Source organism: Chrysochloris asiatica, unplaced genomic scaffold (genome assembly GCF_000296735.1).
Source record: "Chrysochloris asiatica unplaced genomic scaffold, ChrAsi1.0 scaffold00036, whole genome shotgun sequence".
Lineage (NCBI taxonomy): Eukaryota > Metazoa > Chordata > Mammalia > Afrosoricida > Chrysochloridae > Chrysochloris > Chrysochloris asiatica.
Window position 1 is genome coordinate 18132205 of NW_006408554.1, and position 12848 is coordinate 18145052.

Below are 12848 nucleotides of genomic sequence, written 5' to 3' on the forward strand. Positions count from 1 at the left end.
ATCCACACAAAGCAAAGCAAATATAGTAAGTCAATATTGCTAGAGAATAGAAAAAACAACAAAAAAAAAAACTGGGCTTCTAGACTAAAGACTAAGGAAAATCCTAAATTCATACTATACACTTCCCTCAAAGAAGCCCTGGTGGTCCAGTGGGTTAAGTGCTGGGCTTCTAACCAAAGGGCAAACAATTTGAACTCACCACCTGTTCTGCAGGAGAAACATACGGCTGTCTACTTAAGTACAGATTTATAGTGTCAGATATAGTATGGAGCAATTCTACTCTGTCCCATAGAGCAGCTATGAATCAAAACCAACACAATGGCAGTGGGTCTGGTTTTCTACACATCTCTCATACAAAAATTACAAGAAAAAATAATAAAAATCTTTTGTGAACACAAAACAGCCTATTTACATATTAAGAAAATGCAGACTACTCTATATTATAAAACTATAAAGCAAAACCTACATTATTTTGAGTGGAAAAATATGTAGCCCAAGAATGTTGTTCAATGCCATAAAGTCAGTTTCAACCCATAGTGACCCATACAGGGTTCTCAAGGAACGGCCAACCTTGTGGTTCAAACCGACTTTGCAGTACAACAAATTAACCCATAGCACCATACCCACCTAAACTGTTATTCAAGTTACAGAGCCAAAGAAAGATACGTCTGGATCTGTAAAGGTTTAAAATATGTTACTTAGCTTTCCTTAAAAAAAAAAAAAAATTAAAATGATAGAAATAAGTTAAATAAGAAGCAAAATAAAAAAAAGTCAAAAGTGGGTTAGATCCGTTACAAGACTGGCAGTAAACCACAAAACAATTAAAATGTGTAAGTTTAAATCTTTGTGTATGTATGCCATTTGCAAGGTCTATTACGGTTCAAAATGGTCTCAGAAGCTCTTTGGTCAGTATGAGTTGGAACTGACTTGCTGGCAGTTGGTTTGGTTTTGGTTTTATGCAGTTATGAAACAATATTAATATCATAAATAACTCCTGAAAACAATGACATATTAAAAATAATAAAATTTTGACACTATAGACTAGGGTAGAGAAGACATTTAACTAACACTGTTTCTCTAGACGAGGAAGGAAAAAAGGTTGATCATTATTTCCTTGACATAAATCTTTTCTCCTTTGGATAATCTCATCCGACTTCCATGGAAATCAATTGCTTTAAGTACAAAAACCACGCTTAATGAAAGATTCGACTGTCCAATTTCTCTAAATTATCTAAAAATCAGCTCATCCTATAATGAGTTCATGTACAGAAAACATTTTACTACAATATTGAATAAAGTAGTGGGTTAAGTGCTGGAGTGCTAACGGCAAGATTGTTGATTCAAATCCACTCTGTGGGAGAAAGACTAGACTGTTCTCATAGATTTACAGTCTCGGAAACCCTAGGGAACAGTCCTCTTCTGTTTTATAAGGTCACTATGAGTCAGAATCGACTCAGTGGCAGCAGGGGTAGTTAGGTTTCAACTTATTTGGATTAATAATAATAAATATTCCTGTACACAGCTTCTTTAAAAGATGTCTTTATCTATAAAGTTCAATTTTATCCAACAATTAAAAGTTAAACTCAGCCAGGGCCTTGGTCATTTTTATTACTCCAAGGCAAAGTTCCTAATAGTTAAATACAGCAATCACTATCACCAGAATCACATGGGGTACTTCTTAAAAATGTACACCAGCATCCCAAATGCTTTTAAAAGATCTTAAGGTTTGAAAGTTACTGCACTAAGAATCATTTTAACTTCACTCACCACTGAGGAATGTTGGATGAAGCAGTCCCCATCTGTGCAGAACCAAGAAGCCTAAGACATATAAGTTCACACACAGAAATGAAACAAGAGCATCACATTTTGTACAGATAGAGAATTAAATTCCTGCTTTATCTTAATTTTCTATACAGGAGGTTTCCATATAACAAAGATTGTTAGAAGAGCTTTTAAGTTTACCCCCTGCTTCCTTTGAAAAGAAGTTTAAATGCATTGACTATGAAAAAAATTAGCTGGTTAGCTATTCCAACATTCACTCTTTCTTTCCTCTTAACAAGAGGCCCCAAACTTTCTCTTATAGTTCAGAAGAGAAAACACTGCCCAACCCTAAGTAGTCCTATAAGCAAATTATGGCCAGAATGATACAAACACACAAAAGGAAAATAAAATCAGATATCAAACTCTGCATGTTCTTTCCATCTCTAAGCTGATTCTCTAATGTACAATCCTCACTGTGTATTTTGTACAAGTACTTTTAGTAAACAAATTACAAAAATGCTTCAGAAGTTTTAGGCTAAAAAAACAAAAATTATTTCTCATAGATACACAGAGTAAATATTCAAAAATTTATTTAAAAGTTCTTTGCTTCAAACACCAAACACATTTTCTCATGAGATAAGTTTACAAATTGTCTAAAAAAAAAAGTGACATTGAGTTGATTCCAAATCAGGCCCTATATATAACTGAGTAAGAACTGTGCTCCACGGATTTTCAATGGCTTATTTTTCAAAAGTAAATCACCATTTTTTCATACTTGAACTACCAACCATTCAGTTAGCATGCATACAGTTTTATGCTACCTAGGAACATAAAACTCTACTTAAATCAAAACATAGAACTCGATCAACTTTGATGAACAGCAAGTAGTATGAATATGCAGGAAGCAAATTCAAAGTAGGGTTTACTCTTGAAAAGGAATTACTCAGAAAGGGCACAGAAGCCTTCAAGGAGAATTTGTAGCATTTTCTTATACTGGTTAGTTTCCCACAGAGTAAAGTTCTTAAACTCAATGTATTAAGGATACTCATACATGATCCCACCCTTAGTAAAAGACCCTATACACAAAAGTTGCTGTACTCTTACCCTACGCATGGCTTCCTCCTCTTCTTGACGCTTTTCATAATGTGCAAAGTCATCGAAGATTGAGGTGGTATGCTTGAAAGTAGCAATTATTTTAAGCACTTGCTTAGCTTTTTCTAGGGGTACCTCTTGAGTGTCCCTTGAATTGGTAACTGGTTTGTTGTCATTATTTTCTAAACGAATATGCCGTAATTGGTTATTGGGGACATCTTTAACAAAGATCCATTTAACTTCAAATTTGCCCTTCCACTTATCCTGAGACCAGACACCAGCATATGCATTATAGTCCACCACAGACTTCATCTCAGCCACTCCACAAAAATGTCCACTACCATTCACACTGAAGAGTAAATAGAGTGGACCTTTCCCATTCAGGGAACGGTAAGCTGCATCCAAACGCTTATTACCATGCTCAGTACTACACCAGATAGAGTACTTAATGGAACGATGTATATCATCTTCAGAATAACTTTTGATTATAAACACACGTCCATTCTTCAGGTTCCAATCAAAGTCTTTGGGATTATAGTTGTTTATGGCCTTTAGCTTTTCCAGCACGGGATGCACTTCCACACTAGAAGGTGAAGCACTGACAGGAACAACACCTAAACCAAAGTTTTCATTGCCCGCTCCATTGCTCTGATTGAAACCTGCTCCTCTGTTACGAGGAGCTACCCAGCGATTCTGCAGCTGTGGTTGTTGGGGCTGCACTTGATGAGGCTGGGCCTGTGGCTGAGGTCCTTGTTGCTGCTGTGGTTGTGGTGGCTGAGGCTGCTGTTGAGGCAGTTGGCTTTGCACCAAAGGTGGTGGTTGAATTAATGGCTGAGGCTGCTGGATTATAGTTTGAGGAGGCAGAACTGGTTGGGTTGGTGGAGCCTTTACCACTGACCCCTTTTCATCCCAAGTTCCAATATTCATGTTGTGTTTTATAGGAGGTGGTGGCACAGCAGAACCCCCTATTCCCACATTGCCCTTGGGTTTAAGTTTCGGTTGAGGTTTCGCAGGCTTTCGGGCAATGGCAGCCCAGGAGGTTGGTTTAGGTGCTGCACTGCTAACTGGGGGCACACTATTGGTTGCAATGCTCGTCATACCAGTGCTGCTCAAGGCTGTACCTACAGTTTTTGTCACTGCAGCTGTCAGGTCACCACCAATTTTCAGTCCAGTCATGCCTTGCTCAATACTGCTTATGCCAGGCATCTTACTCAAAGTGTCATTGCCAAATCCAGCCTGTCCATCAGTAATAGCTCTCCCAAGAGAACTAGGTGGATAGCCATAACTGCTACTATAAGCAGAACTTTGTGTTGATTGTCCCTGAGATCCACTTGTACCCCATGTAGAGAAATCAGCATTACCAGGAAAAAAGTTAAATCCATGTTGACCAAGAAACGGAGGGGTATTTCCTAATGCCCCAGGTTGACTAAATACACCATCTGGTATATAATGATGTTCTCCATTACTCATTTGTCCATAGGTTGTCAGATATGGCATAGGTTGGTCTCCAGCAGTCGACCATGCTGCTTCACCAAGAGAATATGGGAATCCAATGGATGGAGCATAGTAACTAGGCATGTATGGATCTGACATTGGTGGATAGCTGTTACTCTGGAAAACAAAAGATGGCAATCAGTAGCGAAATGTCCTCAAGAGTTAAGTAAAAAGAAAAAAATAAAGACATATGAAAGATTAAAACCAAACAGTTTCATATAAATGAAAAAGACAAACCTGTTGTAACTAACATTAAACTTACAAATTACAAAACAAATCTTAGCAACAGAAAAATGAGCTAATAACCACTCTTAAAAAATACTTGTTAAAAATCACTTATAAGGTTTGGGTCGTTTTTGAAAACTAGCTCCTCTGGAAACATTAATACTGTAATTTCTACAAAATGCAGATCTATAGATTTTGTCACTAAAAAGGTAATCATTAATAGAATCTGTAATTTCTACAAAATGCAGATCTACAGATTTTGCCAGCTGTATTTTTAAACAACTGCTTTATTAAAAAATTAACAATCAAACCATCAAATATAGGACTTAGTTCATATAATAAGAATCAGTTCAGCTATCAAATACTGTGCTTTCATAAGTAAACAAAAATGGGGAAATGCTCATACTGTAAAGGGGGAAAAAAAGATCTAAGATGCCTATTGTTGTTAAGTGTCATCGAGTTGGTTCTGACTCACAGCAACTCTGTATAGCATTTCTAATGAACAGCTGGTGGGTTTGAACCGCCAACACTGCAGTTCAAACCAAAAGTAACTTTACTGTCTAGTGCTTATCCTACAGCGCCACACCAGGACTCTGAGATGCCTAGAGTATAACCCAGATTTGTTGGTTTTGCTTGTTCATACTCAAAACAAAATAAAATCCTAACATGTTATTTCCAAATATAACAGAAACCCATTTTTCTGTTGTTTAAACTTTAGACAAGTTATTACTTTCCTGATTAGAACCACTAAAATTAGATCGACTTTGACAGTGCATAATAGATGGTCATTTACTGATCTGCCAAAATCAAGACACCAAATTCAATATAAAACATACTGAAATGCATTCCTTCAGAAGTGAATGTAAAATTTTTTTAGGGATTTCATTTAAAATGGGTTTCTTATGCCAAATAATTATCTAATTATAGATACTCAATCATTTGATTAAGCATGATTTCAAAAGCCTTAGAGTTTTAGAATTTATACTTAAGGTGTAAAAATTCCACTAAGTCCGAACTAGCATTTCCTTGCAATGGTCAACACCATTTTGGAGATTTGCGACTCACGTCATATGTAGAGACAATCTTATTCTAAGCTCCCTGGTATGGTGCTGCAGGATAAGCACTGGACTGCTAATATAACCACAATAAGGTTGGTGGTTCAAACACACCAGTAGTGTTGATGTGGAGCAAAGGTCCACATCATTGGAGCAAAAGTCTCAACTCATTGTACTGCTGGTATACTCTGTGGACTATTCTGCAGCTGTCTCCCCACTCAAGACAAGTTGCTATTGTGGCTAAGTGCCACTGAGTCAGTTCCGACTTATAGCAACCCTGTATAGGTTTCCAGGGGATTGTTGGTGGGTGTGAACTGGTGACTTTGCACACAGACCCTGCGGTCCGGCACTTATCCTACAGCGTCACACTAGGACAAACAAGAAAACATATCAATACAAATATATGGTATCACAGATACTACCTTAATTTTATTCTAAGTTATTTTTTTAAAAGCGTATCACTTTAAACTGACATGCTTTATTATTTCTAACAAGTCACTTGAGACACACCCTGCAACTGATGCAACTGTCTATAAGTCAGTCAATGAAATATAAAACTCCAAAGGGAGGGGGATTAACCGAATTTCAGCTAGTGTAAATGAACATATAAAATCAACGAAAAGATTTAAAATTTTGTCTTTATATTTTAAACAGAATTACTCAAACACATCCTTTTCTATCATAATCTTAATATTTAACAAATTGCCAAAGAAACAATGCATAGTTAAGTGAAAAAAATGGGGAAGTGAATACATTACATATGGAGGAAGAGTAGAACTCGACTGAATAGAAAGGTACTAAGTGTCTATGTTTAAATGTTGGCAGGGGTATTTGGCCTTAGTCCTTGCCTGGATGTGGGATTTAAAAAGCAGATCAGATAGAAAGTTTTTAAGTTCATGCTTTCTCTAAAATTATACTCAACTTATGGTGATTATTATTTCACCATTATAATCGCTGAATTCTACAAAAAGCTACATATTAACCTCTTATTTTGTCTTTAGTCATAGTTGAATTCAGGGGTTTACAAATTAAAGGGCTACAGAGTCACATCCAGTCTCTGCTACATATTAATTTTTTTTTTTTTTTAACCTTTTCAAAAGCTCAATGGTTAAACAAAAGCAGGGCAAGGATTTATCCATCCCTGGTTTAATCTAGTAGCCTAATTTAGGTTATTTCTTCAATGAACAACCCCACACCACACTCCCAGTTCTTTCACCTCAATGGTTGGGAAACAGACCCAATTCCTCCTGGGTATGATAACATTTATTAGATATAATTATTCTTTAAAACTCATTACTTTTAGTTACTTTGTTGTTAAGTGCCATTGAGTCACTCCTGACTCTTAGTGACCCTGTATAGCATTTCCAAGGAAAAGCTGGTGGGTTTGAACCACCAACTCTGCAGTAGGTACTCAGCACCCTACAATGCCATACCTGGGCTACTTTTACTAGTCTTTCCTAAATTAGTGATCTTATAGAAATTATATAGTTTAAATCATAAAAGTCTAAACTATTAAAAGTGCTCCATTAGGTGCTATTGCTAATAAACTTAAAAGAAAGAAAAATGTGTTTTCAATACAGTTACCATCAATCAGTCAATCAGCTTTGGCTAGACTGCTGTTGCTGATTACAGAAATGTTCAAAGTGCTACTACTAACCCCTGAACTGAGCAAAAAGTTAATACACTTGGCTGTTAAATACTGGAATTCAAGTTCACTCAGGGTGCCCTGGAAGCAAGGGCTGATGCTATATATATTTAATCAGCAGAACTCTATGGAATAGTTCTATTCTGACACATTGGGGTGTGATAACAACTTGATTAGAATCCATAAGTACATTGTATAGGTGGCCCTTTGTTTATAAAAAATGCTAATCACATTTATTTTTCAATTCTTTCTGTTGGTGAGTGCTGTAGAGTTGGCTCAAATGCATGGTGACCCTGTATAAGGTCTCTGGGGAGTGGGCTGGTGGATTTGAACTGCCAACCTTGAGGTTAACAGTTCCGTGCTTATCCTATAGAGCCACACCAAGACACTAATTTTTTACAAAGAGTTGCTATGAGTCAGAATCTACTTGATGACAATGGGTTTGTTTTTTGTTTTGTTTTTAGAAAGGCTTAGGTTTTCGCTCTAGTAGTTTAGAGCAAGAAGAGAGTTAAGTGCTATTGAAGGAGCTCTGGTAGCATAGTGGTTACAAGTCAGGCTGCTAATTGCAATACCAGCAGTTCAAAGCTACCCACAGTTCTGTAGGTGAAGATGACACTTTCTGCTCCCGGAAAGATTTACAGCCTCAGAAATCCGGTATATACAGGGTTACTATGAGTCGGAACCGACACCACAGCACACAACATAGTTTTTTACCTTAAGTTTTTGGTTTTAATTTGAATACTAAACTATAAAAAAGAAGAAAGGTTTTCTTAAAACGTCATTTATTTATTAAGCTAAGCTTTCAACTGCAAGGTCGGCAATTCAAACTCATCAAGCTTGGAAACCTTATACAGGGTAGCTGTGTCTGCAGACATGACAACAACAAACTTACTGATGTAGATAAATTGGTTTTCTAATATCTCAAGAAAAAGCTGAACAATAAGAAAAAGTTCTTACAACTGTACAGACATGAGGACATTGTTATACAACTAAATTGTAACTGTCTGTCAGTTATAACTTAATATTTTTGCCTTATTATGTACCAATACAATTTCTAAGAGGCAAAATAGAGCAATAACAGCTAATACTTCTGCATAAAGAGTCCTAGTGGTGTAGTGGGTTACATGTTGGGCTGCTAACCACAAGGCAAACAGTTCAAATCCACTACCTGAGCCTTGAGAGAAAGACAAGGCTTTCTGCTCCCAGATTTACAGGCTAAGAAACCCTATACAGGATTGTTATGGGTTGGTACCAGTTAGCAGGCAAACTACCACCACCAAACCACTACTTCTGTATAAAGCAAAATGAGTATTACTTCCATATTGTTGTTGTTATGTACCGTGGAGTCGGTTCCGACTCATAGCGACCCTGTACAGGGTTTCCAAGGCTGTATATCTTTACGGGAGCACAAAGCCTCATCTTTCTCCCGTGGAACGGCTGCCAGTTTCGAACTGCTGACCTTGCGGTTCGCAGTCTGATTCATAACCACTACGCTACCAGAGCTCCTAACATAGAGAGTATCTACCAAAAATCTTTAGGTCCAAGTAGCAGCCAACAGAACTCAAACTGGCTTAAACCAAAAGTAAATTAATGGTGCCCATAGATTTTTTTTTAAATACAAAGGTAGGGAAAGCTTCAGGAAGATTCTGAATTTCTACCTCCAAGATTATGACCAGTTTTTCCCCCTTCCTTTTCTGTCTTCCTTCACATCTGCATAGGATGTCATTGGTTTAAACTGGGTCCATGCTCAACCCTGATTAAATTACAACTCTGGGATAGAGAATATTTACTGACTTAAGGGAAGAGTTTTACCTTTTTGGATTGTAGAGCTCAGAGTACCTCACTTAACTGCTGTCTTCAAAATCCAATCACGCAAATCCCCAAGAGAATCAGGTAGAATAATTCTGAGATCTGGCATTTTACTTTTAATAAAATGTAAACTTCTAGAAATCTTATATATAAGTTGTGTGTGATCTTAAATATGAGCTATATTATATATGTCTGCCTTTTTGATTTTTGAATTACAGGGAGAAATGATTACCTAATAGAAATTGCTATTAAAGTTCACAGCTTATTTCCATTCAAATACATATCCCAAATACCAATTAACCGTTGTATATATTTAACACATAATTTCTAAAAGAACCCCCAAACCAAACCCATTGTCTTTAAGTCGATTCTGATTCATAGCAATGCTACAGGACAGAGTAGAACTGCCCAATGGGGTATACAGGACTGCGTATCTTTATGGAAGCAGACTACTGACACATCTTGCTGCCACAGAGCAGCTGGTGGATTCAAGCTACTGAAATTTTATCAACTGAGTTCTCTAGCCACTGGGTCACCAGGACTCCTTTTAAGAATTCAAGGTTTTTCAAAATCCTGCACTGACTTCCTAATTCTCAAAATGTAAATTAACATTTGCATGTCAAATTTCCTTCTACTATTTTATAAATGATTGTACAGTTTTTAGAAGTATCATCTGAGTACATAAGGATGTCTTAAGAAAAACTGCTATTAAAAATTTTTTAATATTATAAAAAGTACCATCTATTATTTTTTTTAAAAGCATCATCTGTAGTAATTTGAATCCACCAGTTGGCTCTGCAGCAGAAAGATAAGGTTGTCAAGGATTTACAGTCTCAGAAACCAAATATAAGATCTCTATGAGTCAGAATCAACTTGATAGCACACAGCAGCAGCAACAGGAATAGACATATAATAAGGATTTTTTCAGAAAACCTATGTTATGCAGTTTGAGTTCACCTGCTGCTCTGCAAGAGAGAGGGAAGTTTTTCTTCTCCCACAAGATTTATAGCCTCGGAAACCCCATAAAGGATTGCTATGAGTTGGACAGTGGGTGGTTAGGTGCCAGGCACTCAGGACTAAAAGACCAAGTCTCTGACAGGGAGCACTTTGCAGCCTAGTGGGAAAGGCATATTAATCCTACAATACCACAGGTGCTGTATTTGAATGCACAAACAAAACAACCACTCTCGTGAAACAGGAGGAAACAAATAACCCAGAAATAAAAAAAGAACTACGTGTGCATGTAAAACATACACAGAAACTGGGAAGACTCTGATCATGAAAAAAATTATATTTTCAAAAAAATCTGTAACTTTATTTTCTTGGATAACTTTGATGGAGAACGTTGACAAAAGATAGAGAAGGAAGGGAAGCTGTTTTAAGGATCTGCATGTAGTAAATGCATCCTCACTCCAAACTTGTGGTAATTCTTTAACATGTCACAGACATCTTTAGACTTGAGGTATATGGAGATTGCTGAGTGACAATACAGAAAAACCAGTTAGAAAATATTAGCACACAGATAACAAAAATCTGAACTAAGTAAGGGCAGTCATAGAAACAAAATTTAAAATGTTATTTTATTTTCTTAATTCTCCATACCTTTTTTGATAAACATGAGTAGAAGTTTATTTTCCCAAATATTCAAGAAGACAAGTACAAACTTTAGTTTCCCAATTGATTCTTCAAATGTAAATGCATAAATTCTCTGACATTTTAAGCCATATCAATTAAAATCATAATTTTCAATCAATGTATTCTGAAGCACTGTTGAGGAAACCTAATTTTAAGACCTGAAAAGCTGACATTTTATCCTTGGGTTTCATCTGAATCAATCAAATGTCAAAAGTCAACTGATCTAAAGTGTATGAAACAATTTCAATCACTGGTCAAAAACATCTTTACCTTCAAAAGACGAACTTTAGTTAAATTAGGCAAAGGGATTTAATTTTAAAGATGCACTACAATATTTAGTTGAAAAATATTTAATTACTTAAGCTAGGTAAGTACAACGAACTTAATTTAAATAGTTATATAACTTTAAACTGGCACATTGAGACATTTTAACAATGAAATCCAATTCTTATTAATGTTCTGTGATAGCACTATTTGAAAAGTCAGAACAGTTTTTAATTTCTACTTAACTAGGGTAAATACAAGTTACTTAAATACTTGTATAATTTACCTTAAAAATTTCCAATAATTCTTGATTGCTTTTAAGAAACATTTAGTATCCTTCATAACTTAAATATGTATGTATCCTCATTAAGGAGCTTTGGTAGCGCAGTGGTTACGAATCGGGCTGGGAACCACAAGGTCAACAGTTCAAAACTACCAACTGTTCCGCGGGAGAAAGATGAGGCTTTCTGCTCCCATCAAGATTTACAGCCTCGGAAACCCTATACAGGGTCGTTATGAGTTGGAACCAACTCCACAGCACACAACAACAAGAACAAATGTACCCTCATTATTAGGAGTCCAGGCATGGTGCTGTAGGATAAGCACAGGACAACAATGTTGGTTTCAGCTACAAGGCCAGTGGTTCATGTTCTGGCTACTCATCAGAAACCATATACTGAGTCTCTATGAGTCTGAACCGACTCGATTGCACTTAACAACCCTCATTATGGATAATTATGTTTAGCACTATAGAAAGACCTACAAACATCTAGTTTACTTTAGCCTAGTAAGGCGAGAGGTAGGATACTGCTTACTGGAATCACACTTCAAATTATTTGAGTTCACTAAGGCAAATGTCTATGGCCTTTTCTTAGAAAATGGTTTTAAAGATACCTTTATATATTAAATATGTATGTACCCTCACTATAGGTGTCTAAGTGTGGTTCTATAAGATAAGTGAAGGACCATATGGTTAGTTTCAATTACACGGCCAGCAGTTCAAACTCACCAGCCACCCGATACAGGGTCACTGTGAGTTAGAACCGAATGAATGGCACATAACAAGTCCCTGTGACAATGAAAACGTATAAAGAATCTGTTAGTAATTAAAACAAGTAATATAGGATCCTCTCAGGTAGCAAATGCCAAACTAAACACCCTTGAAAACAGTTGCAACAAGTTAGAGGAACTTTATACTATAGCCTCCTTGAAATTCACTTTATAATATATAAATTATACTTTTGTTGTTAATTGCCTACCATCAAGTTGGTTCAAATTCATAGTGACTCTGTATAGGATTTCAGAGGATCAGCTGGTGGGTTTGGTTTGCAGTCCAATGCTGATCTTACACCACCACACCGAGATTACATAAATTAAAAACAGCAATCCAGCTATTTAATCTACAGAATTCCTTACAAAGAAGTAGCAAAGCATTGCCATAAAGGGCATTAAGATACTCTAAGGTCCTGGATATAATAAGCATAGTTCTTTAAAAACTTGCTCAAGTTTCATAACAAATGATCTTCCCACATTTTTTCATAAGTTTCTGACAACCTATAAGTGAAAAGTAAATTTGCTACTGACATAATAATAAAATTCAATTTTATAAATACAGGTAGACTTTATTCTTTTAAGAGCAACCAAACTTTCATTTATTGCGTCATCAATTTTCATTCTTTCCCAATGATTGCTGTTGTTGTTAAGTGCCTTAAAGCTGTTTCAACTCATAGTGACCCTGTATAGGAATTCCAAGGAGCAGCTGTTGAGCTCGAACCGCCGACTGACTTTGCCGTCCAGCACATTAACCCGCAGCACCACACCACTTCCCTCCTAATATATCCTAGAAATGCAGTTCAGTAGATAGAAGG

General features: G+C 36.4%; 1 protein-coding gene across 4 annotated transcripts in view; it reads right to left on the minus strand.

Annotated features, from left to right (window-relative positions):
- Positions 1–12848, minus strand: part of YTHDF3 (YTH domain family, member 3) — a 47938-nt gene that overhangs the window by 27022 nt on the left and 8068 nt on the right. For all 4 annotated transcript variants that reach the window (XM_006860062.1, XM_006860059.1, XM_006860060.1 and 1 more), the window contains one exon: positions 2866–4464. In XM_006860062.1, the coding sequence (XP_006860124.1) occupies positions 2866–4446 (1581 nt within the window). In that variant the 5' untranslated portion in view covers positions 4447–4464. The remainder of the gene's footprint in view (positions 1–2865; positions 4465–12848) is intronic.